The following is a 26943-nucleotide window of genomic DNA, read 5'->3' as shown; positions in this document are numbered from 1 at the left end:
CATTGTGTATGGGCAGTCCGGTCGGTGTATTAGGTATAGGTACTCCCTCGGTCCGCCCAAAGCATACAGCCGGCCTCAACCGCCGAATCAACACACATGTCAGGATTCCGATTCTCTCACACGAACCACACCCCGAATACCCAAAACTGACATGTGCAACAGAGTGCTGCGTCAGGTCAAGATCTCTGCCACGCCGCTTGGAGCTGCATTACCGAGGCCCAACCAACTGCTTTACCGCCCATTTACTCTGCTGCACGGATGAGTCGATGACTGCTCCTCTCGTAAGACGCCCAGAAATCCAAGCTGGATTTTCAAGTCATCATCTTGCTCGGTGGATTATTGGACGCCGGTCCGGAAGGATTCCCGGCCGTGCGGTATTCCCGAGACTTGGATGTATGATAACAGACGTAGGCTACAACCTAGATGATGTCCATCCTCAAGTAGTCGCGGCAAAGACTCCAGCACGCGCATCACTCGAGATCAGATAGCAATGAAGAAGCTCTTCTCCCCTTCCTTGGGCAACACTCTCGCCCTCTCCATGATGGGATCCACACACGCCAGCCGGATCCTTTCTGACGTCGCCGGGCTCTCCAGCCTCAGCAGCCCGTCATCCCTCGGGTCAACATCGGCCGCTCCCTCGGCGACCGTCCTCGCCTGCACCCCATACTGCCTCCGCGCAGCCTTGAGCCCGTCGCGGATGGCAAAGAATACCGCACTGCCCATGAAAAGCGGCGGCTCGCCCACGCCGCGGCTACGTTGGATGGTCCTCAGGTCCTGCCACTCCACGTCCTTCAGCAAGCTGACGTTGAACACTTGTGGCACGTCGCGGAATCCGGGGATCTTGTACGCGCCAGGGCCCCGGGTGAACAGATTGCCCGCCTGCGGCCCGTTGCGCAGCCACAGAGACTCCTCCATCGTGAACAGCCCCATGCCCTGTACGAATGCACCCTGGATCTGACCGTAGTCGATGGACGGGTTGATCGACCGCCCCACGTCCATCTTGACGTCTGCACGCAGGCAAGTCCATGTCCCCGTGAGCGTGTCAATCTCCACCTCCTCGGCGGCTGCGACGCCCTGCGTGAAGTAGAAGTACATCTTTCCCTTGTTCTCACCCCAAGTGTAACCGATTTCTGGTCTTGTAGAAGCCCTGTGCTGAGAGGTTGACGCGGTCGAAATATGCCGCATGGGCGAGTTCCTTCATCGTTGCGTCTGGGCCAAGCTTCTCCCGGTACGGGGCAAGGCGCTCGTTGAGCTGTTCACACGCATTGTATATCGCGTAGCCGTTGAGATCAGATGAAGCTGATGCCGCTGTGGCACTCGCGTTGGCTACCGTGTTGGTTGCTGTCTCAGAGATGAAGACGTTATCCAGAGGGACTTTGAGAGCTTCCGCCGCAATCATAGTCATCTTCGTGTGAAGACCCTGGCCCATTTCCGTGCCACCGTGTGCCACTAGGACAGACCCATCGTGGTAGATGTGCACCAGGGCACCAGCCTGGTTAAACCAGAGAGCAGTGAAGGAGATGCCGAATTTCGTGGGGATGATGGCCTACGTGTCGCCAGTCAGTACTTGTGATACACTCGTGAAGTGGTGATAGGAACTTACTAGGCCTCGCTTGCGCCACTTGTGACTCTCGTTGAACTTCGAGATTTCTTCCCTTTTCTTCGCATACTGCACTTCGTCCTGGACTTGCTTGTACATAAGTGGTACGTGCCAATCCGTTAGCTTTTGGTTGAAATGAGTCTCCTCCTCGGTTTTGTACATGTTTATTTCCCGGAGCCTCTCGACGGGTATGTCCAGTCGATCAGCAACCTCGCTCATGTAGGACTCGGCAATAAAAAGCCCCTGTGGTCCACCAAACCCGCGAAAGGCTGTGTTCGACATTGTGTTTGTCCTGCAAATCCGCCCACGCACGTGGAAATTCGGGATCAGGTAGCAATTGTCCGAGTGCGTCATAGCGCGCTCACACACAGCCGCTGACAAGTCCCAGCTCCAGCCGCCGTTATTGAAAATGTCCAGGTCGAGAGCTTGGATCTTGCCGTCTTTGTTGACGCCTACTTTCCATCTTCCCAGGAAGGGATGGCGCTGACCGGACGTGACCATGTCCTCCTCGCGCGTCAGCATACATCGAACTGGTCTGCGCGTTTTTTGAGCCGCGAGAGCGAGAATTGTGCTCAGTTGGATACAGCGTGTCTCCTTGCCACCAAAGCCGCCACCAAGACGTTTTACCTTGACGACAACCTTGTTGGCCTGGACCTCCAGGACTCTGGATGCGTATGCTTGGGATTCGTTGCAGTTCTGCGAGCTCGACCAGATTTCCATCTCGCCATCCTCCGGTTTTGGTATTGCGACACATGCATTTGTCTCGAGGTAGAAATGTTCCTGTCCGCCCATCCGAGCGACACCACTGAAGGTGTAATCGCTGTTCTTGAAGGCCTCCTCTGTGTCTCCCTTCTTGATTTCTCTGAAGAAGTTGAAGAGGCTGTTCTTTTCGATTGCCTCCTCCATGGTGAAGATGGCGGGGAGCTCCTCATATTCAACTTTGACCGCTCTTGCACCCTCCGCTGCCTTCTGCTGCGAGGTTGCTAGAATCAAAGCGATAGGCTGGCCAGCGGTGAAAATCTCATCCTCGGCCAAAAATACCTCCTCGAAATGCGGTGCGCCCCAATGATTCGCCTCCTTGTTTGGCATATCTTTATGGTCAATATAATCCACTACGCCTGGGATGTCTAATGCAGCGGAGTAGTCAACCGATTTGATTTTCGCGTGTGCCTTGGTCGACAGGACAAGGCAGCCGGAAAGCTCGTTCGCAAGTTTCGGGATGTCATCCGTGTATTGCGCTTCACCTGTCGTCTGTTTTAATGCGGCGAGGTGAGGATTGGCCTTGCCTACAATCGTCTGTTGATAGGCCAAAGCGGCAGTGCCATCTGTCTCACCGGTTGAGATGTCTCGCTCGAGTTCCTCCACCGCCTGCTCGTCAGTGTGCTTGATATCACCCAGACCGAGCATCACTTCGTGGTAGAATCGGTAGAAGAAGCTCATTGCCAGTACCTTCCTGTAAGAAGCCATGCCACCCGGTACACTGAACTGCAAATTGAAGTCTTTCTCAAGTGCGTTCATGGCCCCTTCAAGAGTTTCAAGCTCTGCGAATGTCTTGCCAACCAAGAAGTCGTTCGCCTGTTTGGCAGCTGTCGTCCATGCCGCCATACCGCCGAAGCAAAGGTTGGCTTGCTCCACGACGCCCTTTTCGTCGAGCTTGACTCGCAAAGCACCAGTCACTATGGCAATGTCATCATCTTTCCTCTTGGCCTGCTTGTAGGCTCTAAAGAACTCGCGTCCCGATACGGTGAGCGGAATGCGAATCGACGCCAGGATATCCTCCGGCGCAAGGGCTGTCCGCCTGTAGCCCTTGAAGAATCCGGACATGGGTATTTCTGTTGTCCGTTCAGCAGACTTTGCAAATAAGACCGCATCGGATGCCATGAAGACTGGGTTGAGGTCAGAGATGGGAGAAGCGGTGGCAAGGTTGCCTGCTGGGGTGCCAACGTTGCGAATCTGGCGACCTGCGAAGTATTTGAGCTGTTTGTACATCGCATCAAACACTTGAGCCCTGTCCTTGCCGTAGTGAGCTATGGCATCTTGACATATTCTCTCCAAATCCGTGAGGATGACGTTGCCCCCGATCTCAACGTAGTCATCCTTGAAGGAATACTGCCTCAGCTCAGCAACGTCTCCAACATAGACCGAGACCGGATATTGCATGGCTTTGAACTTGATTTCGATTTGCGTCTCGGTGCTTCCGCCGATGATTTTGGCGGCCGGATAGGCACTTTTGATTTGAAGCAACTGGTCCAGCGTGACTGGTCGATACCACTTCTTGCGCTTGTTTCCGAACACAAGAGGCCTAAATTCGTGCTTCTTGAGAGTTGGCGGGAAGATCAACTCGGTGTCGGGTTTGTATTCGATGAAGCCTGGCGGGGTGAACCTCTTGATCGGTTGATCGTCCTCGTTCAGGCCGTTGCTCTTGCTCTTACAGCACCCAGCACCAGCACCGTCACCGTTCACATTGTCCATGCAGCAGCCGCTCCCACCGTTGGCCTTAGCCTTCCCACAACCAGCGGTCGCACTGAAGGTCTTGGCCGAGTCGAGAATGGGTCGGTACCCGGTGCATCGACACAGATTGCCGTCGAATGCCTCCTCAATATCCTCGTCGGTTGGAGCATCATTGTTACGCAGCAGGGCGTAAAGGCTCATTACTATGCCAGGCGTACAGAATCCACACTGGGACCCATTGCCCCTGGCGATGCGTTCTTGGGCCGGATGGGGGGACTTGACATTCCCGATACCCTCAACTGTGATGACATGCTTGCCGTCGACGCTCGCTAGTGGAGCGAGGCAGGCATTGACACTGGCATGGTAAATGGCCTTGGTGGTTGGGTTGTACTGGCTCACCACTACGGTGCAGGCACCACAACCGCCTTCTGAACAGCCGCTGGAAGACAGTCAGTATGGTGGACAGCAGTTTGGGGGCTTGTTTGTGGTAACTAAGAAAGAAGCCAATTTGATGAATGAGGAAACAAAATTTATTCAGACATACAGCTTGGTCCCGGTGAGTCCGATGCCCCTGAGATATTCCAGCAGGGTGACCTCGGGATCGACCTCGTCCAGCACAACACGGGTGCCGTTCAAGTAGAAGCGAATGGTGTCATCGAAATTTATTGCGAGAGAGTCAATATGCGGGGCAGCACGCTCGGGCGAGAGAGCGATGGGAGCCATATCGATGATGGTTGCCACCCTTTGTGATGGTGTTGACTATTCAGGTCATGGGCGTATGCTGTGCTATGCCAGCTGCGATGAAACCAATCCGGGCGGTGAGGACAGGTCGAGGACAGAAGAAAATTTGATAGCGATGCCAAGGTAACACGAGGCAAGATAGCTAGCTATAGGAATAGGAAGAGGAGGAGAAAAAGAAGCAGTGGGCAAGTGAGAAGGAAGACGGTGATAGGCACAAGGTCCAACGTCAGAGATGGACAAGCAATCACAGGGTCGACGTTGATATCAAACAAGGCTAACGGGATTTGGCCGTCGGCCGTCCGTCTTAGTCGACCGTTTTGGTAATAACAGTGAGGAACCTGGGGTAGAGCCTGAGCTTGATAGACTAAGCTGCAAGTTGGAGACGGACCAGCACGGTCGGCCGGGTCTGGAACGGCTTGCCACGGGACGGGAGATACGGTGCAGGTGCGTTGCAGAGCGCCTTCCTCGACAAAACGCTGCCCATCTACATGTGCCTATCAGTTGAAGGCAATGTTTACTCTTGAGCCAGACATCATTACACCAGCACATTTGAAATCTCATCACCAATCATCGAGAGGGTATACTCAGCATTTTGGCTGAGCACCTCCTTATCAATTGCATTAGGAGCAGGGACGCCTACCAAGGATCCACCACGATTAACCCGAGGTCCGTTAGGGGAGCACCCCTCCCCACCCACCAGCTCCCCTGCGCTCCGCCGGTTGGGAGCCCCGTCCGGCGGCGACCGGCCGACCATGCGGTCCGGAAGCCACCGACTCGCCCTGCTTGCAATGTCCTGCTGCCTGCAGGGGTTGCTCTCCCCCGAGAGCAGTTACATTCTAAAGAGACCGCTCCCCACTAGATCCTCCTTAGATGCTGCCCTCCCACGACAACACGATTGAACAGAATCGTTAATGGCCTAGAACCATGTCTCTGTCAGGACGCCAGGCAATCCGTTAATACAGCATCTATCTACTGAGCCCCACCTGTCCAGGTTCGCCATGAGCGATAGAGACAATCTTCACAGTTGAGATCAGGAGCAAGACTACACTTGACATGGCCACAGATGCTTTCATTCGTGTATCAAGGCCTCTTGCCGCAAGTGGTGTTCTTCTGCTTCACTGCATGTTGCTGTCACTTCTCAACTCAGACAAATCCAGACCCCACCGCGCGCTGTGCTGCAACGCGCGCGATATGCCGCGGCTCCTGCAGCCTTGCCCATCCCTGACCCCCGCATGCTTTTAAGCGCAAAGTGCCTGGCACTGCTTGAGCTTGAGGCACTTCATCTCAGCTTCGATGCGTCTGTGGCAGATCATTTGTGGCACCCAGAGACACAGAGTTCAGGAGCTGACATATATATTCTCGCGGCCTTCCTTGCTTAGGGTCCCTCCCGCCCTGTCGCGGCCCACAAGAAGGGCAGATTGATGGGATGAAAGATGTCCCGCCCGCCTGGGACTAACGAGCCTCGGGCGCGACGAAACAGCCCGCCGCCCGCCCTCGCCTATCTCAACGAGTAAATGAGGCCCGATAGACTTCCCGACGATGCCCCCCCGGGCCTCTGGCAGAACCCATGTAGCAGATGACCTGGGCGCCAGCCTGCTGCAATCTACACAAGAGGCCAGCGCTGTGGAGCCGTTCCCCAGGTTTCAGGAAACCTTCTCCCCAGACGCAGCAGGGCACCAAGGGCGCCACAGCTCTGATCTAGCAATTTAGAGTTGAAACTAGAATGCCTCGAGTGCCCAGCTATGGGGATTGGAAACACACGGCGGCACATTTACCCCCCGATCCAAACTACCCCGCGTGATACTATCGGCTGGACCTGGCGGGCCATGGACAAGTTTCCAGGTCTGTTTTGCCGCGGGCGGATGATTGGGAAGTTTGAGGGTCCCAAGCCCTTGGATACGACCCCAGTGGACCCTGGAGTGGCAGTCAATGTGCACAAGTTCCATATTGCCCAGACGCCCGATGAAGCTCAATATGTTTGGGAGCCGTGGTTGGGACTGCATAAGAGACCTCACCTCCTATCTCCTGGAAAGCTAGTTATTTCCCTCTCAATATCAAGAACATACATATAAGGAACATTTGTGCTCAGCACCAAACGCCTGTCTCGCTCGCTCGCACCCATCACCCAGGAAAGTAAAACCCACAGGAAATCCCTCAAGCACCACAAAATACAGCGAGAGCAAGCTTCAAGATGGGCAGCCTCGAGAGTCCCAAGTTCTACAACATCATCAATGGCGAGAAGCGATCCGCCTCCAGTTCTCACCAGGTGACCGACCCACGGACAGGACAGCCGCTCTGGGATGCCCCAATAGCTACCACGCAGGACCTCGAGGAGGCCATCGAGGCCGCCAACAAGGCCTTCAAGACGTGGGGGCGGACGACCGTGGCCGAGCGCCAGGATGCCCTCCGCAAGGTCGTCGACGTGGTGAACGGCAACCAGGCCGAGCTGGCCGAGTACGCGATGCGCGAGACGGGCAAGTCGTCGCTGATGGGCCAGATCGAGATCGGCAACACGGGCCGCCAGATCGAGGCCATCATCAGCCAGGCGCTCGAGGACCACGTGCAGCACGAGGACGACAAGGTCAAGATCGTCGCCACGCACCCGCCCCTCGGCGTCGTCGGCGCCATCTGCCCCTGGAACTTCCCCGTCATCCTGTCCACACTCAAGATCGCCTCGGCCCTGATCACGGGCAACTGCTGCATCGTCAAGCCCTCGCCCTTCACCCCGTACGCCGTGCTGCGCCTGGTCGAGCTGTGCGTGCCCGTGCTCCCGCCGGGGGTGCTGCAGGCCGTCAACGGCGGCGCGGACCTCGGCGCCGTCATGACCACCCACCCGGGCATCGCCAAGATCTCCTTCACGGGGCAGACCAGCACGGGCAAGAAGGTCATGGCCAGCTGCGCCTCGACCCTCAAGAAGGTCACCCTCGAGCTGGCCGGCAACGACGCCGCCATCGTCTGCCCGGACGTCGACGTCGCCGAGGCCGTCACCAAGACCTCCACGGGCGCCTTCTTCAACGCCGGCCAGATGTGCGTCGCCACCAAGCGCATCTACGTCCACGAGGACATCTACGACGACTTCCTCGACCGCTTCGTCGCAGAGACCCGCGACAAGTTCCGCATCGTCGAGGACGCCGGCGTGCCCACCATCTTCGGCCCCGTCTCCAACAAGCTGCAGTACGACACCGTCACGAGGGTGATCGCCGACGCGAAGCAGCGGGACCTGCGCGTGGAGGCCGTCGACGCTGACAAGGTCCCCGCGAGCGGATTCTGGGTTCCTGCGACGGTGGTCGTGAATCCTCCGGAGGACGCCCTGGTAGTGCAGGAGGAGCAGTTCGGTAAGTATCCCTGGCTCGAAAGTTGCCTACACGTATAGGGGAATATCACGAAACTGACAGAATAAAACAAAGGCCCCGTCATCCCGATCCTCAAGTGGCGCGAAGAGGACGACGTCCTCTCCCGCGCGAACCTGGACAACGCCGGCCTCGCCGCCGCCGTGTACGCCAAGGACCTCGCCCGCGCCGAGAGCCTCGCGCGGAGGATCGAGGCCGGCTCCGTCTACATCAACACCTTCGAGCTGCCCAACGAGAACGCCTACTTCTCAGGGATGAAGGACAGCGGCCTGGGCGGCGAGATGGGCAAGCAGGGCCTGCTCAGCTACTGCTACACGCAGAGCCTGCATTTCTCCAAGGTGTAGTAGACTTTGCGGCGTCTGGGATTGGAGCACATGGGGATGTGGCGGGGGATGACCAAGCGGGCTGCGTACCTGCATGGTGCATGCAGTGTGGGCTGAATTCGCAGCGGACTATTACACCCCGAAGCGACTTGTTGGGACCCGCGGTTCCGAATTTGAAGTCCGCCAGCAGCTGGCGGACTTTTTGGGTCATTGGGCGAACAAACCTGTCTAGACATTTTGATAGCAGCTTGAATTCATTCGTACGCATGTCTTGCTACATGAGCAGAATTGGAGCTTGCAAGGACCCCCTCTGGTGACAACACGGCAAAAGAGCATCCACTGGTGAGGCGCCTAGCTTGTCCACGTCGTTCACCAAGCTAGGTAATCATCAAGAACTATATTTCTCGTCAAGCTACGGGGTATCATCCTTTCAAGTAGGTATTTCCGTGACCCCTTGTTTGCGCCAGCCAGTTTCCGATTCCAAGTACCGAGGAAATATCAATAATGCCATAAACCCCCATCCGAACAAACTGTCCACCAAAAAAGACCTGGAAAATCACCCTCATCACGAGCGGCTTGTTGCAAAGCAAAAACCCATCGATGTGCCGGATATTGACCAAGCACCTCACAAGCTCGGGCGCACAGGGCTGACACGATCACTCACGCGCCGCGAAATGCCCACAGCAGGCTCGGCAGAACCACTGCTGCCGCCGCTGCCACCGCTGCTCTCCGAAGCCGCCTGTCCCGAGGCCGACTGCGCGTTGCCGGTGGTGGTAGCAGACGAGCCGGAGGAGGCGGTACCGCCGCCGGCGCCCATACCGCCCACGACGTCGGTGGCCTGCCTCTGACGTGAACGCTGTAGGTCCATCAGCCAGCGCACGTGCATACCCATGACCCCGAGCTGGCTGCGGGCCTCAACCAGTTGCTCCTTGACGGGCATGAGCTCGGTCATCACCCTGACCGACTGCCGGGCGTCCTGGTCGATCAGTGCCTTTGAGATGTTGGAGATGCGTGTGTCCAGTTCGTCGAACATGCGGAACATGTACTCAGCCTGCTCGAAGTCGGAGCCTTCCGGCATTGGCAGTGAGGAGCGGCTCGCTTCGTTCGTGGCGTCGTCGTCCGTTGTGCTACTGGCTGCTGGGTCTCTGTATCGTGAGAGCCTTAGATCGCCACTCGCAAGCCTGGACACTTTCTGGGCGAGTTCTTCTCCCTTCCTTCGTTCCTCCTGCAACTCGTCCTGTATCTCCTGGAGTCTGGTATCCATTTGACGTTTCTGAAGCTGTATCTTTTGCTCCATCTGATTTGTCAAGGAGTCCTTCATCTCGTTCATGTCGGCTTTCAGCCGCTTCTCAAGGCCATCAACAAGTTCCATGAACGCGCCACGGTCGCAGGTCTTCTCGTGCTCGAGGACGTCCTTGCGCGGGGATGAGAACGAGCAACCCAGTTTCGAGTACGAACAAGCAGTCAATTCAACACTGCAGGCGTCTGCATGCGCCGCGAGCAGGTCTCGCGCGACCTCTTCGCCACAGTACTCGCATGACACCCTGTACTTAGCACAAGCAATCATGTGGTGTCGGAACTCCGTGGACAGGTCGATAGTCTCCTCGCAGTAGGCGCACGGTCCCTCGTGATGCCGACAGACGGTGCCACGGCTCTTACGGATTATCGTCTTCCCGCAGCTGCTATCTGCACAGGGGCATAGTGTGCAGTCGCAGTCATTGTGCACGTGTGCCTCGGCATTCGATCGCGGGCCGGTCCACTTGCAGAGCTGCGTGTCGTTGGGACATTTGACTTCCAGCCGGTCCAACTGGGCGCTCACTTCCACGACGCGAATGAACCTGCGCGCCCCCCGTTCTCCCCCAACATTCAGCTCTGTCCGGCACAGCGGACAAGGCGCACGATTTCGAGACCGACCTCTTGCTTCTTCCAACGCCTGGTAGAGGCAAGCCTCGCAGAAAGTGTGTCCGCAGGCTTTGGTTGTCAAAGGTTTGTAGTAGGGGGTTTTGCAGATTCCACATAACAGGTTGTCGTCCACCTGACTAGTGTATTCGAGACCCTGCCAATCAATTCGAGGTGCAGAAGCAGTGCTGTCGCCTGCCGAATTCGCCTCATCAGAAGGAGACTGACTGTCCGTCTCGTTTTCGGGGGTTTGGAGTGGCAGGTACGTGGGAGTCCACCCTGGCCCAGACATGTTGGAATTCATCACGACCCGGACGGACCGTCGTGGCGGCGAACGGTCGTATAGCTGCGAAAAGTGTATTCCCGGATATTCTTGCTCGAAGGCACTGATCGGTGTGGTGGACATGGAGGGAGTTGCTGATCCGGAGGCCGAGCCGGCAGGACTGGACGGACCGGCCAAGATGGTTTCGAGGTCACGTACGAAGCTGTCTGACGAGAACGTGCGCGTTGAGGTTCGGGAAGGCTCTGCGTGGGTTCTTGAGGGGCGGGTCGAGGTCGGCGAGCTCGCGCCCGAGGGCTCATTGGGAGTGTTTGGAGGAGGCATCTTCAGCCGGCTCGAGCTGTGAGGAGACCATGTAGGCGATGGGAGGAACTGATCAGAGAGCCCGTCAAGAACCAGGGAGGCGCGAGATGTCTTGGCCTCCGTGGAGTCGATGCTGAGACTGTTTGCGACACGCGAGGCCGTTGTGTCAGCGAATCACTGACTTGTAGTGACGACGGACTGGTCGGGCGCAACGCACGCCCAGTGTAGCGGGCCGCCAGTCGGCAGTTGATGTAGCCGAGGCAAGTCAGCTTAATCGATAAGCCAAGTCGAGTCTGCTTACGTACTCTCATATGCAATCAAACGTATCGAAATGGCGCTAGTGGTCTGCATTTGATACCTCGCACCTTTTTTATACGTACTTTTTAATTTAGCTTTAATTTATTTAAAATATATATGAGAAGAAAGCTGCTTTTTTTTTAATTTCATTCCTTCTTTTTGTTATAAAATTAAGTATATAAAAGAGGAGGAATTTACGTTTAAAGTTAAAGTTAAATTTAAAAAGGGTAAAATTAAAGAGTTATATTAAAGTTACTAGGAAACCTAAAGTAAATTTAATTATTTCTGCTTAAAAATACACCTTCCTTAAAATTTTAAAATTTTCTTTAAAATTTAACATTAATATATATCATACCTTTAATATTTCCTCCGCCCTCCTTAAATAGATATTAAAAAAATTAAAAAAGAAGTAGCTATCATTTAATATAGAGTATAATTAAATTAAGAAGGTATTCATTGTATGGGAGGTGAAAATATGTGAAAAACGAAGTGAGGATGGTTTTTGATGCGAGGTGTTAAATGCAGGTTACTAGCGCCATTTCGATACGTTTGATTGCATATGAGAGTAACTCCACCGGGGGGCCAACGGCCACGCCTTGTAGAATGCAGCAGGTACTGGAGAGTATCTCATTTGACTGAGCGTAGGACCCGATATTCCAGCAAAGGATCCCCAGCCAATTAAGCCTACACGGAAGGTTTCTGGCAGTCGCTGGGCTGCGACTTCCTTGGAACTTGCGAGCTTCAAGATCTGTGACATTTCCTGGCATATCTGCGGCGCAGAAAGCTGAATCTTCCCCCTTGGTAACCTACACATGAATTAGTGGGAAGCCACCAACGGCAAGAGCAGAAAATCCAAGCTCGATCTATCTCAAGTTTGCCTTCCCTAAGAGCTGTCACAATTTGTCCTCTCCCTCAGCTCAGCAGCCATATCTCCCATGCGGTAAGCTGATGCATATGCTTGCCACGAATACTTTACATGCCTACGGTGAATTTTCCAAGTTATCCATTCGAAGAAGCTGTGGCTGAAGACACGGACATTCTTGTACTCAAACTGGTTCACACAAGCTATTGTCTCACAACCGAGCTTTCGCATTAATTACTTGTGTAAAACACTAATAAATCTTTACCGTCTACCTAATTCTATATATGCATGCCCTTTTTTTAATGCGCAAATCTAAAGTCAAGCCTCTTGTTGCCCTGGTCCTTGGTGGTCCGCAGGTACTCGTCCCTCTGCTCGGGCGTCATAACGCTCCAGATCTTGTCTCTCGAAGCGTTGCGCCATTTGTAGTAGAACTTGATCGCAAATATGAGGAAGGTTGTCCACGCAATTATGCCCAGGAGCACCTTGTTGCCCGTTCGGTATTCAGGGGCGTCTTCAGTGCGGTAGATCTTGGGGATTTGTCAGCACGAAGACGCAAGCGACAATAATATAAGACACAAGTACTCACATTAGAGGAGATGATACTGCCAGCTTGCACCGTCATGTTGTACAGGGCTGACCCCACAGTGCGCGTCCGGACGGAACCTGCGTTGCGCGAGGTGATTCCCACTAGAGAAGAGTCCGTTAGCATACTCGATCCCGGACAGTCCAGCAGCCGGGAGGCGGTAGGTAATAGGTACTCACCGATGATGGCGTGAATATACGGGGATGCAACGAGCAGGGCCGAACAAGCGTACCACGCCCACGGGCTCGCACCCGCCGGCATGAGCTCCAGCGCCAGGACCAGCGGGAAGCACCAGATCATGTTCACGAGCACGATCATGAAGCGGTTGTTGACCCTCTCCGAGACCCAGGTCCACCACAGCAGCTGGATCAGGAACAGGACGTACGCGGGGATCGTGAGCAGGTTGGTCTTGAAGGTGTCGAACCCCAGCGACTTCAGGTTGAGCGTCAGGTACGCGGTGATGGGCGTCGATGGGATGTTCCACGTGATACCTAGGAGGTAGATCGGCCAGAGGTCGTAGTCGCAGAGCGCCTCCCACAGCAAAGTAAGCGTCAGGCCCTGTCGGTTGTGCATGCCGCCCTTTGCCGGGTCGTCGCGGAGGACACGGTTGACCATGATCTTCTCCTCCCTCTCGCTGAACCACCCGTCGCGGCCCCTGAACCAGCTGGCCGTCTGCGTTGGCGAAGGGGGCATATAGATCCCTGCGAAGAGACCGATAATAGTCGTCAGGCCTCCCTCAAGGGCAAATAGCCAGCGCCACTGCGAGGACAAATCGTTAGCATGCCCGTTCATGAAGAATTGAATATCCGACAGTATTGGTGGAAGTGTAGAGCTTACCCCTGCCCACCCAGTCTCTGCGCGCAAGTGCAGAATGCCGAACGCTAGAAGGGCGGATATGATCTGGGTCGTGATGTACGAGCCCCAGAAGAAGCTCAGACGGATTGGCAGCTCCTTGGACTTGTAGAAGAAGCTCAGGTAGAGCACAACGTCGGGAATGAAGCCTCCCTCAACGAGGCCTAAGAGACAGCGAGTTGCGTAGAATGTCTTGTAGTCTGTCAGACGACATTGGCAGATCGATATGACCGACCATAGAACCATTTGAATAGGAATCCCTGTTGCCCGAGTATAAGTATACGTACTCCAAAGAAAAAAGATCGATTGACTTGATTATGCAACGTACAGACATCTGGTCCAAGTTTCTTGGAGAGCATCTGAGAGGGCAGTTCCGCGCAGAGGAAGCTCAAGTAAAAGATGGTCTGTCCCGTGTTGTACTGGTTGGTGTTCATTCCCAGATCGCTCAGCATGTTGTCGGACAAAGCCTGGGTGATATTCCCGCGGTCCAGCTGAAGGCAGAAGAACATGAGGCAGACAAAAGAACAAATCTTCATGTCGATCTAGTCCACACATCTGAATTAGCACACAGCGGCTCTGAATATACGCTTGCCGGCGTTGTCTTCTGGGCATCACTTACCCTCCTGACTAGCTTCTTCTCCTCGTTCTCGGTCCATTGGAATGTGGGATCATAACGGTGAGCGCCTTCATACTCTGGTATCGGCTTATAATTATCGATAGCCCCGCCGCTTGCCCATACTCCGCCTTCACTTTCTCCCAGCCTCACAGAGGAGGGCTTAGAAGACGTCGACGTCTCGACGGCATCCTTTGCAAACTCGAGATCCTTAGGCTCAAGGCCCTCGGGAGAAGGCGGTGCTCTCTTGGACATCACAACGACTAAGTCTTGGCTCGCAACCCAGGTGGGTTAGAACAGCGCCGGCAAGACAAGACAGGAGGCTGAAAATAAGAAGCCTAAAGGGGTAGGGCACAAGACGGTAGGCGCAGACAAGCACTCTGGGTGCGCTGGGCAGCAGGCATAGTGATATATGTAAGACCATAATCGGTCCGCCCCTCGCAGATCCAAGCAACCGGAGCCATATAATGACGATGGGATCCCCTGCCTCTGGCAACCCGACCAGCCGGGCTTGCAGAAACTTCCGTAAACTTTCAGGTAGGAGTGGCAAGGGACATGGGGGGGCACGCGGGCCGGCGAGGATGATGTGATCTAGACTAGTGGTAGCATACGGCAATGATCCCAGAAGGGGTGACACAGGAACGGAAGAACGGATCCAGGCAGCGTCGCATCACAGGTCAAATGTGACGCTCGTTGCATGCGAAGGATCACCTCTCGGATGCCGGTGTCCTCGATGATATTTTCTTAAGTGCCCTCGTCTGAAGAGATCTCGCGGTCCGCGTCATCATCGAGGCGTGTAGGCCGACCTCGTTGCGAGACTGTTGTCTCGACTCAGGCACAAGAGACTGAGTATACCACGACAAGGGGCCAAGCACTTATTGCTGGGAACGTCCAGTACCAGATCAGGAACTAATTTACAACAGGCCCCACCACAGCAGCAGTATCCCGAGCGTCGTCAACAAGAATCGTCAAACAGGCTGTGCGCCCACAGCGTAATGTAGCCATCATCCGATCGCTGGCGACGACAGCCGAAGGCAACGTCGAACCCGACGGGACGGGGCCCACTAACAAGCAGCAGCAAAGAGCCCATAGACATGGCGAGATCCTCCGGGCGGCTGATTTGGACGCAAAAGGGCGTGGGGGGAAAGTGCACGCGAAGAAGACGTGGGGACATAGAGACGCGCAAAGACGAGGCAGGACCTGCTTGGCCGGAATTTGGGCATTGTGCAACAAGGAGCGACATGGCGCAACACCACGGCCGGCCAATGGGCGTGTATCCATCTGCAAATGGAATCCAGTCTGCTCGTGTGGGCTGGGTTTCAAGAAAAAAAGGGGAGAAGCCGGGCGGGGATTTAAATGCTCTGATCTTCAAGCTTGGCAGTGCCGTTTTTGCTCGAGTCGAGGATGTTGAGGAGGGGAAACGAATCCATGGATGCGAGGATTGCGTGCTCGTCGTCTCAAATGCCAACATCGATAAGGGAAAGTTGGTACCAACTAAGATAGCAATTCGGCCGACAACCGATGGAAGAGATTTCGCAATGCTGCATTTCATGCATGCAAGTAAGAAAAAGGAGAATGAGCATGCATGAAAGGAGAAACGGTCGAGGCATGTTTTGTCGATTCATCAGTGCTGACGGCTATGGAATGTTTATCGACAAAGGAAAGTTGGGGGGGTATCATGCATGATGTATGCTTGTCTGGCTAAGGGAAGGGAATGAAACAAAACCAAGCCGATCGCAAGTTCGAAATCAAATAACAAATGGGTCCTCCGATGATTTGCTTGCAGTCCCAGGAAAATACTCCGAGCTTGTGTCCAGTGATGGGGCGAAGACAGAAGAGACACGAGCTCATGCTCCCCACAAAGACGAAAAAAGTATTCAATTGCAAAAGAAGCTCGTGATTCGCTTAGCCGGCCTCCTCTTGTGTCGGCGCCGGCTCCTGGACGGTAATCTCCACCGGCGAGCTCTCAGCAGGTACCGCCTCCGCCGTAGCCGTGTCCTCGCCCTCGGGCGCGGCAGGCTGGACCTCCACAGCCTTGTCAGCCACAGCCGTAGCCGTCGCCGAGGCAGCTGCAGCTGCAGCCGCGGCCTTCCTCTCCTTATAAGCCCTCAGCCTCTCCTCCCGCTGCCGGACCAGCTCCTGCTCCGCCTCGATGGCCTTCTCCCTGCGCCCGTCGACGTCCTCTCGCTTCACCACCCTCCTGAGGCCCTCGCTGGCCTGGATCAGGCCGTCGATGCTGATGGCGTGGTTCGTCATCTGGTGGTTGATGTACGTGTAGACCGCCGCGGGGCTGTCGCACCCCAGGAGCTGCTGCTCGTTGAGCTTGAGGAGGGCCAGCGCCACCTGGAACAGGAACGTGCTCCCGTCGCCGAAGCACAGCACCACGTCCCACACCCGGAATAGCGCCTCGGCAGACAGGCAGTCGGTGAAGACGGAGAGGAACCACTGGAACGTCATCGTCTCGAGCGCGATGCCCAGCTCGTCAAAGTGCGCCGAGAGCCGAGGCAGGACCTCGGCCACGTAGCCGCGCAGAACCTGCTGGTCCGCGCGGGAGGCGAGGAGGCTGTGGTCGTAGTAGCCTGACGGGAGGATCTTCTCGATGATGCAGACGAGAATCCAGAAGGCCTCCTCGGCGGAGGGCATGATGAGAAGGAGGTTGGCAGTGATGAGGTTCATACCCTGGCAGTAGCCGACGTCCGGATTGCGGCGCGAGTACGCCAGAAGCACCTCGTTCAGCTTCTGCACGCCCGGCCCCTTGCGGAAGAAGATGTTGTCGGTCAGGGTCCGGTTGATGTCAGCGCGGATCTGCTGTGCCACTTCTGGGTTGTCATCCACCTCTGCGCGGTTGACAAGGTCATCGTAGTAGCCTGGGACGCGCAGATTAAGCGCGCCAGAGCACTCGGCCCAGATCTTGGATCTTATCAAGACGGGTATGCCGCCAAGCACCAGGCGGTTGAATTCGTTCCACTTCGCCCGGCCGACCTTGCCCTTGTTGGCCCAGTTCGCGACGCCAATCAGCTCGCCGTCAGCCACGCGCGCCTCGGGCATCATCGCCGTGGCTTTCTGAAATCGTGCCGCGGCAGCTTCTGCGGCAGAGGCGTTGGCAGCTTCGCCCTCGCGGCGCCGCTCTGCCCTGACCTTGCGCAGGAAGTCGTTCCATCGGACCGTCTTCTCCCGCTGTAGGCCGTCGTGCACCTCGCTAAGCTGCTGCAGCAGGATTCTGACCGGCTCGGCATCTTCCTTGACAAGGGTGCCGGACGCTGGCTCCTCCGTCACGGTTACCGGCTCTTCACTCACAGCGGCCGTGGCGGTGATCGCAGGTGGTATGAATCCACGGTCGTCCTCAGCAGCAATCAAACCAGGAGATCTGGGTACCTCGGGTACCTCGTGTACTTCGCCGCCTTCCAAGACCTCGATCGTAGGCGCACTGATGGACGGTGTATGCGATAGCAACTCTGTGGGGAATGTCGCAATCTTCAGATAGTCCTGCCACCTCTTAGGCTTGCTTTCTTCTCGGGCCTCCTCCGCCGAGGACGGCGTGCTCGGTCGGTCGTCGCTTCCGGCATCCCACTTGATGCTGCCACCGTCCTCCGTGGACACGGGCGACATGTTGGCCCTGCCATTGGACAGCATTTCTGTGCGACTCCCTCTTTTGAATTGTTTCGCCACCTGCTGAGCCTCCCGCTGCCGCTTCTTCCGTCGCTGGTCGTAAATAAACCCGAATCGGTCGGTCAAGTACTCTGAGCCGCTGTAGTTGTTATAAAGTCGCGTGAGTGTGGGCGGCTGTTCCTCAGGCGGGAGAATGCTGTCCATCTCAACAGGTCCATACGTCTCCGGACGTGCAAGTAGTTCACCTGACGGGTCTGTCGCCATAGTGTCCCATCGTTCCTGCGTCTGGTTGCGCGCCGAGGAGACGGTCTGTATGTTGTGCTGAGTAGCGGTGCGGCGCATGGCCGCCAGAGCCCCTTTAGGACCTCCCTGGTTCTGGGTAGGGACAGCTCTGGCGGAGGCACTCGTCTTTGCGCTCGAGGCAGATGGCGTCCGTAGTGAGCCGGCTGCGTTCGAGCTGTTGGCTCGCCCTCTAGACTCGGAGTCCCGTCCCACAGTTGCCCCGCCGCCCGCGACCATCCGCAGCACAGAGCTCGCCAGGGACGGCTTCCTGTTGGTATTCACAGAGTGTATACTCGAAGCCCGGCTCGAGCTCCTGACCGAGGCCTGCTCCGGCGGGCTGAAGAGGTCCTCCTGTATTGTTGGCCTCCGGTCAGGCGCCGGCGCCCTGATGACTGTCTGCTTGCCAGTGTCACCGTTGACACTGCTTGCCCTGCTGCTCGTGTTCTTGCTAGGACCCCAAAGATAATCCTTCCAACCCTTTGATGCGCCCTTGTTGTCAGTGTCTGCCGCGTTCGACGTGTTCCTAGCCCGGATCGTGGCCCCGTTCTCCTCTACGAACAGTCCCGAGTTGTGCACAAAGTCTTCCGACATGGCGTCCTCCACCAGCTCCTCCACGCCCCCCTTCCTGCCCCCCGAGTTCCTTGCCTCTCGCTCGACGGCCTTGAGCCTCGTCTCGAGGTCCATGTTCGACAGCCCACACTCCAGTATGATCTTCCGCAAGGCCCTCTCGCGCTCCTCAGACCGCCGCCGCAGCGCGGTTATCTGCGCGTCACGCGCGGCCAGGTCCTCGGCTATCGAGCGCACCAGCCCGAGGGCGCCATGCCGCTCTATGAGCCGCTTGATGTGCGCGTCGTCAGCCACGTGCAGCGCACCCGGCAGGTTCTGCTGGAACACGGGTGCGTCATCCTCGAAGAGAGCCGTCCGCGGCCGGGTCGAGGAGGGCAGTGGCTTGTCGGCAGTCGTCAGGAGCGTCTCGACGATGGCGGAGGGGGGCCGCGTCGGTGCATCTTCCCGCAGCGGCGGCGGCGGCTGGATGTGCGGGACGGCAGCGCTCGGGGTGGTCTCCTCTGCGCCGTCCGCGGCCGGGGCGGGCGACGGCGAGGACGGGGTGCTGGGTGCGTCGTCGCGTGGGGACACGGGCGAGAAGCTCGGGAAGGAGACGAGGGATTTGTCTGATTCGGCGATCGAGGTGGCGGAGCTGGAAGGTTGTGATGTCAGTTTGCCTCTCCTCCTGCTGGTCGCGCGCACCGTCGCCGATCTCTGCGATTTGGTCGAGTGGACAGACGCTTGTGAAATGGAGCGCTCGAGCTCAAGCGGAGGTGTTGAAGCTTCGGCATCCATCTTGGCGTGTCGGGCTGAACATGACTGTGTGTGTGCGTGTGCTCGGTTGACGCGTTGCTCAGCTTGTGCAGACGAGTGGTTTTTGGCCCCTGCACTTAGTCAACATCAGGCGAGCAGATGTCGCGTTGCGGGATCTGAGACCAAAATGTTGCATGAATCGTCGAGAGGGAGCCTGGGCGTGGAGCGAATATGAATCATATGTAATGACGATGTGGGTTATGGGTTATGCATATGGTGCATTCAGACCTCTATTTATAGTAATATTCGTCCGCCGGGGGATTGTCGATGCCAAGTACGGTTATCTGAGCGGCGCATCCACCACCGGCACGAACCTTATATTAACCTTTGATGGTGATCTTTTGACTCGGCAGCGACTAAGCTGCAGCCATGCTCATCATGACATCAAGATTCCAGTTGACAAAATGTTCCTATTCGTGATGTTTCATTTCATTCTTCGTTGGTGAGCTCTGCAAGCTCTACCTAAGACCCGAGACAGGTACCTGTGAAGGGCGAAAGCCTCAGATAGGCAGCGAGCTGTGTGGCACCACGCTTTTCTCAAAGAATTCCCCGGAGCGGACATACGGCTCCTCCAATGTTCTCTTGCCCCAACTCCAGCATGTCTATGCAACCGAGAAATCAAAGCACGTTCTACTACCCCGTTACTTTCGTGTTCCTACTTTGCATACGCCGAAACGCTGTCTCGAGAAAAAGCCCCTAGCTAATGTGTCGCCCCGCGATTCAGACCTCCAGGATCAGCCCTCGCTTGTGTCCATCGGCTCAGTCGCCTTTGCCTTTGCGGCGGCCAACCTCTCCACCTTCCAAGCGTCGATCTGCTGCCGCAAGTCATCCGCGGGGACAACATCGTCTATCGTCATCGGCTGCCGGGTGAACGGATCTTTCTCATCCGAGAGGAGATGCTGGATGATTGTAGATCTGTCAACGACGTTCTGGGACGGCAGAATGACTGGGTCCTTCATCAGGTCGCCAATAAGTGGATCCTCGAACTCGGCGGGGATGTCGCCGAAGTCCAATTCGGCCTGGTCAAACTCCTCCTTCGCTTTGGCAATCCGAGCGGTCAGGTCGTTCCAGGCGGCCAATTCCTCAGGGGCCTTGAGCGCCTTCTTCGTCATAATGTCAGACGCCCTGTCAAAAGTCGCCGCCCTGTATGACCGACCATCAGCTGCTACAGCTTCCACAAAGCTTTGCGCATTCCCCAGATTCAGGAAGATGTCCACGAGATCTGGCAGAAGCGTCTTCGCGTTGAAGTGGTACTTGTCCGGGTTTTCCACTTTCAGGTTCTGGCTCTTGGGGCTGACAAGTGTGTCGAGGTTGTAGTCCAGCATGCCTGCAAGACGCGCGACAATCTCGGGCATGGTGAAAGACTCGCTCAAGGCATTGGTGAAGAGCTTCATCATCGCAATCGTCTCATTTGCGAGTTGCATGTATGATGTTGCTTGACCCTCGACTGTGTGCAGCTCCTCCTCCTTCTTCTGGCGATCCTCCTGCGACAATCCATGGCTCTCCCTCAGCTCCTTCTGCAACTCGTGAATTTTCGGAAACTTGGACAAAGCCTCATCCATCACGTACGTTGCATCGTTGAGAAGAAGGTTGACAAATCGAACGAAGAATTGACGATCCGTACGGCTCTGTCGTGCTAATTGGTCCCTATAGAAGTCGTTGGTCCAGATACACTTAATGATCTGGAAAATCTCGTAGCGAATGTTGAACTTGTCGTAGAATTGGGTGTGAGCCCCAGTTGACTCTGCCTCGATGTAGAACTTCATGACAGCATGAAGAAGGTAATCATTGGCAAACTTCGAGTTCGTCAGGGTATCACCGAGGACACCTTTCTTGGAATGGTACATCGGCCAAGTGCCCGAGTAGAGAAGAGTGACCAATGTGGACTTGAGGTAGGGATTCCGGACATACTCGGACGACTCGAGGAATGCAACACAGAGAGCAATCATTTCATCGCCGACAGCGGACAAGATGATTCCTGGAAGATACCGGAAGACAAATTTGAAGTTGTCAACGACGTCCTGAAGGGCGTATTCTGGCAAGCATTTGAAGGCCTCGGCCTGTTCCTTTGGCAGCGGCAACTTCAGTGGCCCGTCTGGTTTGTAGTCCGTTTGACTTGCAACGCGAAGCAGCCAGACCGCCACATATCTCATGAAGTGAAGGGACCTACCCTGCATCTTCTCATCAAGCAGGACACCTTCGATGGCAAACTTGAGAGACATGGACCTCTCTAGCACCTCGGTGTGCCGGCGTAGGTTGGCGTCAAATAGATTCAGCTGTGTGGGCGAGTTCACGAACTTGACGCGCTCTGCTTCCATGAGCTTGAGATTCTTTTCGTAATACTTGATGTCCTTGTCTAAGGTCTTGAGTTTCGTGTTCGCAGCCTCGCTGCCGTAGTGGTGAGCGGCCAGGGTCAGGAAGAACACCTCAGAGATGAAGTTCGATTCACCATCCAGTTTCTCAGAGTAAAATTCATCTGACTGAGACTGGTCGGCGTTAAGCTTCGTCTCCTCCTTGATGTCGATACGTGGATTCCGCTTGAAGTAGCCGACGTCAATCCTGTCAACCTTGGAAAAAGTGGTGTCCATGAATGGCTCGCACAGGTGGTCCAGAATGACTGTCACGTTCATCATGAACCCGTCCGAGGCCACCTCCTTAGGGTTGACCTGGATTGCTCGCCGTTTGTGGTTGGCGTTCATGATGTAGGCAAACCAGTCAAGAAGCTTGTGTCGAGTGCCTAGACTGGCTCGGACGAAGGCGTTGACAATGTCTTTCAGGTCAAACTGGTGTGCATTGAGCGTGACTTGCAAGGCGCTCTGTGAGTTTTTGATGGCCCCACGATCCAGCGTTCGAGGGCCAGCGAAGTATGCCTTGGTTACCTCAGGCTGGAGAGGTGATATTCGGAAGAAGGGGCCAAGCAGGGTGTGCTTCTCGATTCCCGGAGCGGACTGCGCCATGAGGAAAGTGGGATGCTTGGCCAAGGCGTCTAGTAATGGAGGGAACTTCGAATACAATTTGAGGGCCTGAATGTGAAGTTAGAGTTACTTATGCGTCATGACGCCTCAGAGACTACATCCGAACGGAGAGCGGCTTACATTCACATGTGGCCTGTAGTCGTCATTCATGGACATCTTCGAGAGCTGGGTGCTAATGTCAACCATCGCTTTGACGAAGAGGTCCAATATCGAATCGTCGTCTGGAATGCGTGCTACAGCCTCTTGTATGAACTCGAGGCAGATCCCGCTCTCATGCTCTATGTCCCTTAGAAGATATGGCACGAGCGTGTCGTGTTTCGGGTTCGGCTCTCGGCTGTTCAAGGTTAGAACTGAACTCTCTGTCAACTCGACAATACACACCTGAACAAATCAGGCAGAGTAACGGCAAATATTGCGTAACTCATGCACAGTCGCTTGACCTCCTGTACAACAGCCTCTTTCTCGGGGGTTGGGGCACGAAGACTCTTCTTGGCCTGTACCACCCGCTTCCAGCAGGCCAGCATGTAGTCCATCAACGGCTTCTCTTGAGGAAAGCCACTCGCGGCCTCCAGTATGCCTTGCTCGACGTTGTCGGATGATAATCGTAATGGCGCGCTGGGATCTTGCTCCTGCAATTCCCCAGCCAACCCGGGCAAGAAGGCAAGCTTGCGGCCGTGTAAGTCCGTTTGCCGGTTCTCGTCGAGTGTGACTCGGAATATCTGGCTGATTATCTTATCGGACCAGTCTTCGAGGGACTCCGGGGCGTGCCTCTTGGCGGGCGGTATGGAGGGTGCTGGAGGCCGATTAACGTCTGGGTCTGGAGAGGAGCGCTTCGTCTTGAGACTTGTACCTGGAGCGGGCGACGATCCACCTGTTGACCCGACACCGAGCTGTGTGAAGGGGTTTGCCGCTGCTGGCGATTGTTTGCCCGATGCGGCCGTGATGTTGATCTTGGTCCGCTTGACACCTGGCGCGTTCTCTTTGGCCTCGCCGGACGGGCTTGGTGCAGTAGGTTTGGCAGGAGCAGCTGCCTGCGATGCTTGGTTGCCATCTTCGGAGCCCGCTGGAGGAGTGTTTGTTGACCCGAGCTTCTCCAGACGCCGCCGACGGATCTATGTCGACGCATGGTCGGTCAGTATCCAAGACGACCGTCGGTAGTACCCCAGCCTCGGTCGACGAGGCCAGTGGGTCGATAGGATCACTCGTACCTGCTCCATCTTCTCCTTATCGGGAGCGTCGGGCATGCTCGGGGGCTGCTCGTTAGGATCCATCCTCGCAAACTTGTGTGGTGGCACCTATGAGCAAAAATGTCTGTCGGGCGAGAAGTTGTTGTCAGCGGTGGCCCCTCAATCCGAGAGGCTGGCTGATAAATGCAGGTGGGATGTACGTGCCTGGGACGTGTATGCCTGCCGAGCTCCAGGCAATGACGGAAGACAATCAAGGGTCCTTTGGGGTGCTTATGTAAGCAGCCTCGGTGATATCGATAGAATCATGTAGAAGTCAGAAATGCCATCCCCGAGAACGCAAATGGTAGTTTACATATTATTCCCGTCATACTGAGGAGATTGGGACAACAATTGCAGTGTATTCGCTCTGTCACCCAAACTAACGCCCCAAATCTAGAGTTTGTTGGGCCAATGCAACTCCTAATCACGGCAGATGCCTTCGCCTTCGCCCCCCGCCCCAAGAAGCAATTGGACTGCTGAAAAAGCAAACGCCGAACGCACTCAATCGACAGTGACACAGACGCCTAGAACATTACTCTGTACGCCAGCCATATTAAGTAACCCTTGTCCAGGCACTACTTGATCTTCCCCATGATCGTCTCCGGGCCCCTGTCGACAACGATGGACGCTGCCCTGCTCTTAACAGCGTTCAGCATGCTCCTCTCAAAGTCGTCCCTCGATCTCAGCACCGCCTCCACCCACCCGAGCTGCAGGTCCCAGTAGGACCGCTTGAAGTTCTCGAACACGTCCGGGATCGCCTCCTTCGGCTGCGTCAGCAGCTCGAGGAAGTTCTCCGTCACCCGCCAAGTCCCCTTGATCACGTCCGCAACGTCCGGCCTCTCCAGCTGGTCGAAGAAGTCGAAGGCCGCGGACAGGTCGTCGAACAATTTGTCGCTGAACATGTCGGCCCGTCGGAACTTGGCCCCTTTGTTCCTCACGGACGACAAGTATCTGATCAGGAGCTCGTCCGCGAAGATCTCGATGAAAATGTCCACTATGCTGTGGTGGAGCACCAGCTTGTAGTCCTCGACGTAGTCCTGGAAGGTGAAGATGATCTGCTTCATCGCTTGGCCAGTGTACCATTTTGGTGTAAAGAAATCTGACATGACGGCCTTGAAGTCCACCGCAAAGATGAGGCGGGCGAATTTGGTGATACACCAAGTGCTGAAATCCACATAGCCGTCGCGAAGAGCCGCGACCTCGTTCTCGGCGCGTTCCATGTATTGTGGTGTGACCAGCGGCTCAAACTTCTGCTTGAAGCTGGTCAGATACGCGAAGCGACTCTCTTCCTCGTTGTCATCGATGCAGGCGATCTGGTCATTGGCCGTTGCCACGAGCCAGTCGTGAAGCGTTTGGAATCCATCGAGCTCTGGTTCTTTCCCTGATTCGAACCTGGCTGCCTCCGTCTCCAGCATCTTTTGCCATCCTTCTTGCCTTTGTCGTAGTCTGAGGAACATGGCATCCACAACGCCTTCGACAACGTCTGCTCGCTGAGAGCCTGCGGCACCGTCCAGCTGTTCCCTGAGCATCCTCCACATGTCCACAAGGTTCTTTGTACGGAAGTACCCATACTCGTCAGCGTCCAGATTTGCTCCCTCCACGTTGCGGTTGTTGAAATCCTTCTGCTCTTGTTTGAAAATGCGATCCACCCACTCGTCCAGGAATTTGATGATAACCGATCGGAAGTCACGGACCAAGTCTGCCTCCCTGTTATCAATGACGTGGGGCACCAACTGGTCTTCTGTGAAGCCCAATTTCTTCATCTTCTTGTAGTACTTTTCCGGCCAGTTGATAACCTCGAGAGTGTTGGCAGAACTGCTTTCAGGGTCGTCGACCACGCCTATCAAGAAGTCGTGCATCAGGCCGTGGTAAATGTCAGCGTACGCTTTGAAGATTTTCCACTTCTTGGGCATCAGAGGAACCATGCCTATCCGGACCGCGTTGAGGTCGTTAAAATACCATTTCATGATCTTGTCTAGTTTTGTCGGGTCGTCGAGGAACTCCTCCCGGCTTTGCGTGAATTGCGCATCCGCATACTCTTTTACTGCCTTCATGAACTTGTCTTTGTAGCCCCGCACGGTCTTGGCTCCATCGGTGATGCTCTGAAATCGAGTGGCCATCTCCTTGTGATCCTTCAGTGCTTCTTGGAGGGCCAGTACTCTCTGGTCGCTCTTCTCCTCTGCCTCCATAACGACGGCGAACCGTACGATGAGTCCGTTATTTTCCGCAGTAACGAGATTGATGAGACTCGTAGCGATCAGGAGCACGTGCTCGTCAAACCACTCGATCGCTCCATCCAAACGCTCGAAATAATCCTCCAGTGTCGACTGCAGGTCTTGTTCTCCACTCCGTTGTATTTGCTCGATCGCATCGTCTCGGATGTTTCGCAGCTGTGTCAGCTCGTAGTGTATTGGAAGCAGGTTCGGCATGTTCTCCTGATCCGCCTCGTCGGCACGGAGCATGTTCTCGACGCCCGCCAGCCTGTCGTTGAATGTCTCGAGGTTCTTCCGCATTGCCTCCACTGCGCCGAAGTTCCGGTGCGCCTGCGACACCAGATTGATGGTTGCGAAGTCCTTGATCATGTTCTGCGACTCCGAGCATAGCTTGTCGATCTTCATCATCTCCTCCTTGATTTGCTGGACGGCCTTTTGCCCCTCGGTCAGCCCTGTCATGCCCGACTGTGTTGTCTCGAGCTGTTCGCGGAGGCCGCTCCGCAGTTGCCCATCGACGGCTCCCTTCTTGCGGGTGAATTCCTGCTTCATCGCTGTGATCTTGTCGAGGTCGTCCGGGATCCGGAGCAGCTCGGAGAGCTTGACTTGAGGAGCGTCCATCGCCATTTTTGAATTTTGGAGTTTTGAAGGCCGCGTTGGCAGGTAGATGGTTTCCAGTTCACACCATCGCTCGACACAAGAGCTCCCGGTTGGACCTGGGTTTGCATGGACTCTTGCTGTCTCGTAGCTTGAGCTGACGTCGGCCTGGGCCCCCTGTCCTGGACCCACCCCCACATCAGGGACGAGCCGCAGTTCATGCAAATGAAGGGGCCCAGGCCCCGCTAATGCAGTACCTAGGTACGCCAGGGCACCGCATATAGCCGGACTCTGGGATCTGCAGCCACTTTAAACACCTCACAGCGCTTCATTCAGTCTTGTCCAGGTGAGAATGCCACAAACTTTAACTGGTCATATCCACAGATACTCGGCTGTTCCCGAATGTCCCAGATGTCATTCCTTGCCTTTTCTTTTCCCCTTGGATTTATGTAAGCATATCAGCCCTATCAATAAATTCCAGGTCTACGCGCTCGTCGACAGCATCGGCGCTGGCATCTCCAGTCCTTGTTG

General features: G+C 55.6%; 7 protein-coding genes across 7 annotated transcripts; 1 reads left to right on the top strand and 6 right to left on the bottom strand.

Annotated features, from left to right (window-relative positions):
• Positions 1-480: 480 nt before the first annotated feature.
• INS49_010891 (uncharacterized protein) lies at positions 481-4774 on the bottom strand (the record flags this gene model as incomplete). Its single annotated transcript, XM_043171613.1, has 5 exons — positions 481-1101; positions 1166-1546; positions 1604-1843; positions 1913-4490; positions 4596-4774. The coding sequence occupies 5 exons, from the start codon at positions 4772-4774 to the stop codon at positions 481-483; spliced, it is 3999 nt and encodes a 1332-aa protein (XP_043023358.1).
• Positions 4775-6983: 2209 nt separating this feature from the next.
• Positions 6984-8486, top strand: INS49_010890 (uncharacterized protein; the record flags this gene model as incomplete). The annotated part of the gene is made up of 2 exons (XM_043171612.1): positions 6984-8127; positions 8200-8486. 2 exons carry the CDS (start codon positions 6984-6986, stop codon positions 8484-8486), a joined length of 1431 nt encoding a protein of 476 aa, XP_043023357.1.
• Positions 8487-9090: 604 nt separating this feature from the next.
• INS49_010889 (uncharacterized protein) lies at positions 9091-10032 on the bottom strand (the record flags this gene model as incomplete). Its single annotated transcript, XM_043171611.1, has 1 exon — positions 9091-10032. One exon carries the CDS (start codon positions 10030-10032, stop codon positions 9091-9093), a length of 942 nt encoding a protein of 313 aa, XP_043023356.1.
• A 2373-nt stretch (positions 10033-12405) lies between these two features.
• INS49_010888 (uncharacterized protein) lies at positions 12406-14409 on the bottom strand (the record flags this gene model as incomplete). Its single annotated transcript, XM_043171610.1, has 6 exons — positions 12406-12633; positions 12693-12793; positions 12869-13448; positions 13527-13705; positions 13870-14083; positions 14161-14409. The coding sequence occupies 6 exons, from the start codon at positions 14407-14409 to the stop codon at positions 12406-12408; spliced, it is 1551 nt and encodes a 516-aa protein (XP_043023355.1).
• A 1650-nt stretch (positions 14410-16059) lies between these two features.
• INS49_010887 (uncharacterized protein) lies at positions 16060-19386 on the bottom strand (the record flags this gene model as incomplete). Its single annotated transcript, XM_043171609.1, has 1 exon — positions 16060-19386. One exon carries the CDS (start codon positions 19384-19386, stop codon positions 16060-16062), a length of 3327 nt encoding a protein of 1108 aa, XP_043023354.1.
• Positions 19387-20138: 752 nt separating this feature from the next.
• On the bottom strand, positions 20139-23650 carry INS49_010886 (uncharacterized protein; the record flags this gene model as incomplete). The annotated part of the gene is made up of 4 exons (XM_043171608.1): positions 20139-22427; positions 22500-22713; positions 22761-23491; positions 23588-23650. 4 exons carry the CDS (start codon positions 23648-23650, stop codon positions 20139-20141), a joined length of 3297 nt encoding a protein of 1098 aa, XP_043023353.1.
• Positions 23651-24180: 530 nt separating this feature from the next.
• On the bottom strand, positions 24181-26442 carry INS49_010885 (uncharacterized protein; the record flags this gene model as incomplete). The annotated part of the gene is made up of 1 exon (XM_043171607.1): positions 24181-26442. The coding sequence occupies one exon, from the start codon at positions 26440-26442 to the stop codon at positions 24181-24183; it is 2262 nt and encodes a 753-aa protein (XP_043023352.1).
• Positions 26443-26943: the final 501 nt, after the last annotated feature.

The sequence above is a fragment of the Diaporthe citri genome, assembly GCF_014595645.1.
Source record: "Diaporthe citri strain NFHF-8-4 chromosome Unknown scaffold_5, whole genome shotgun sequence".
In the NCBI taxonomy this organism is placed as follows: domain Eukaryota; kingdom Fungi; phylum Ascomycota; class Sordariomycetes; order Diaporthales; family Diaporthaceae; genus Diaporthe; species Diaporthe citri.
Note: the sequence above shows the minus strand (reverse complement) of the source record. Positions and strands in the feature narration are given on the sequence as shown.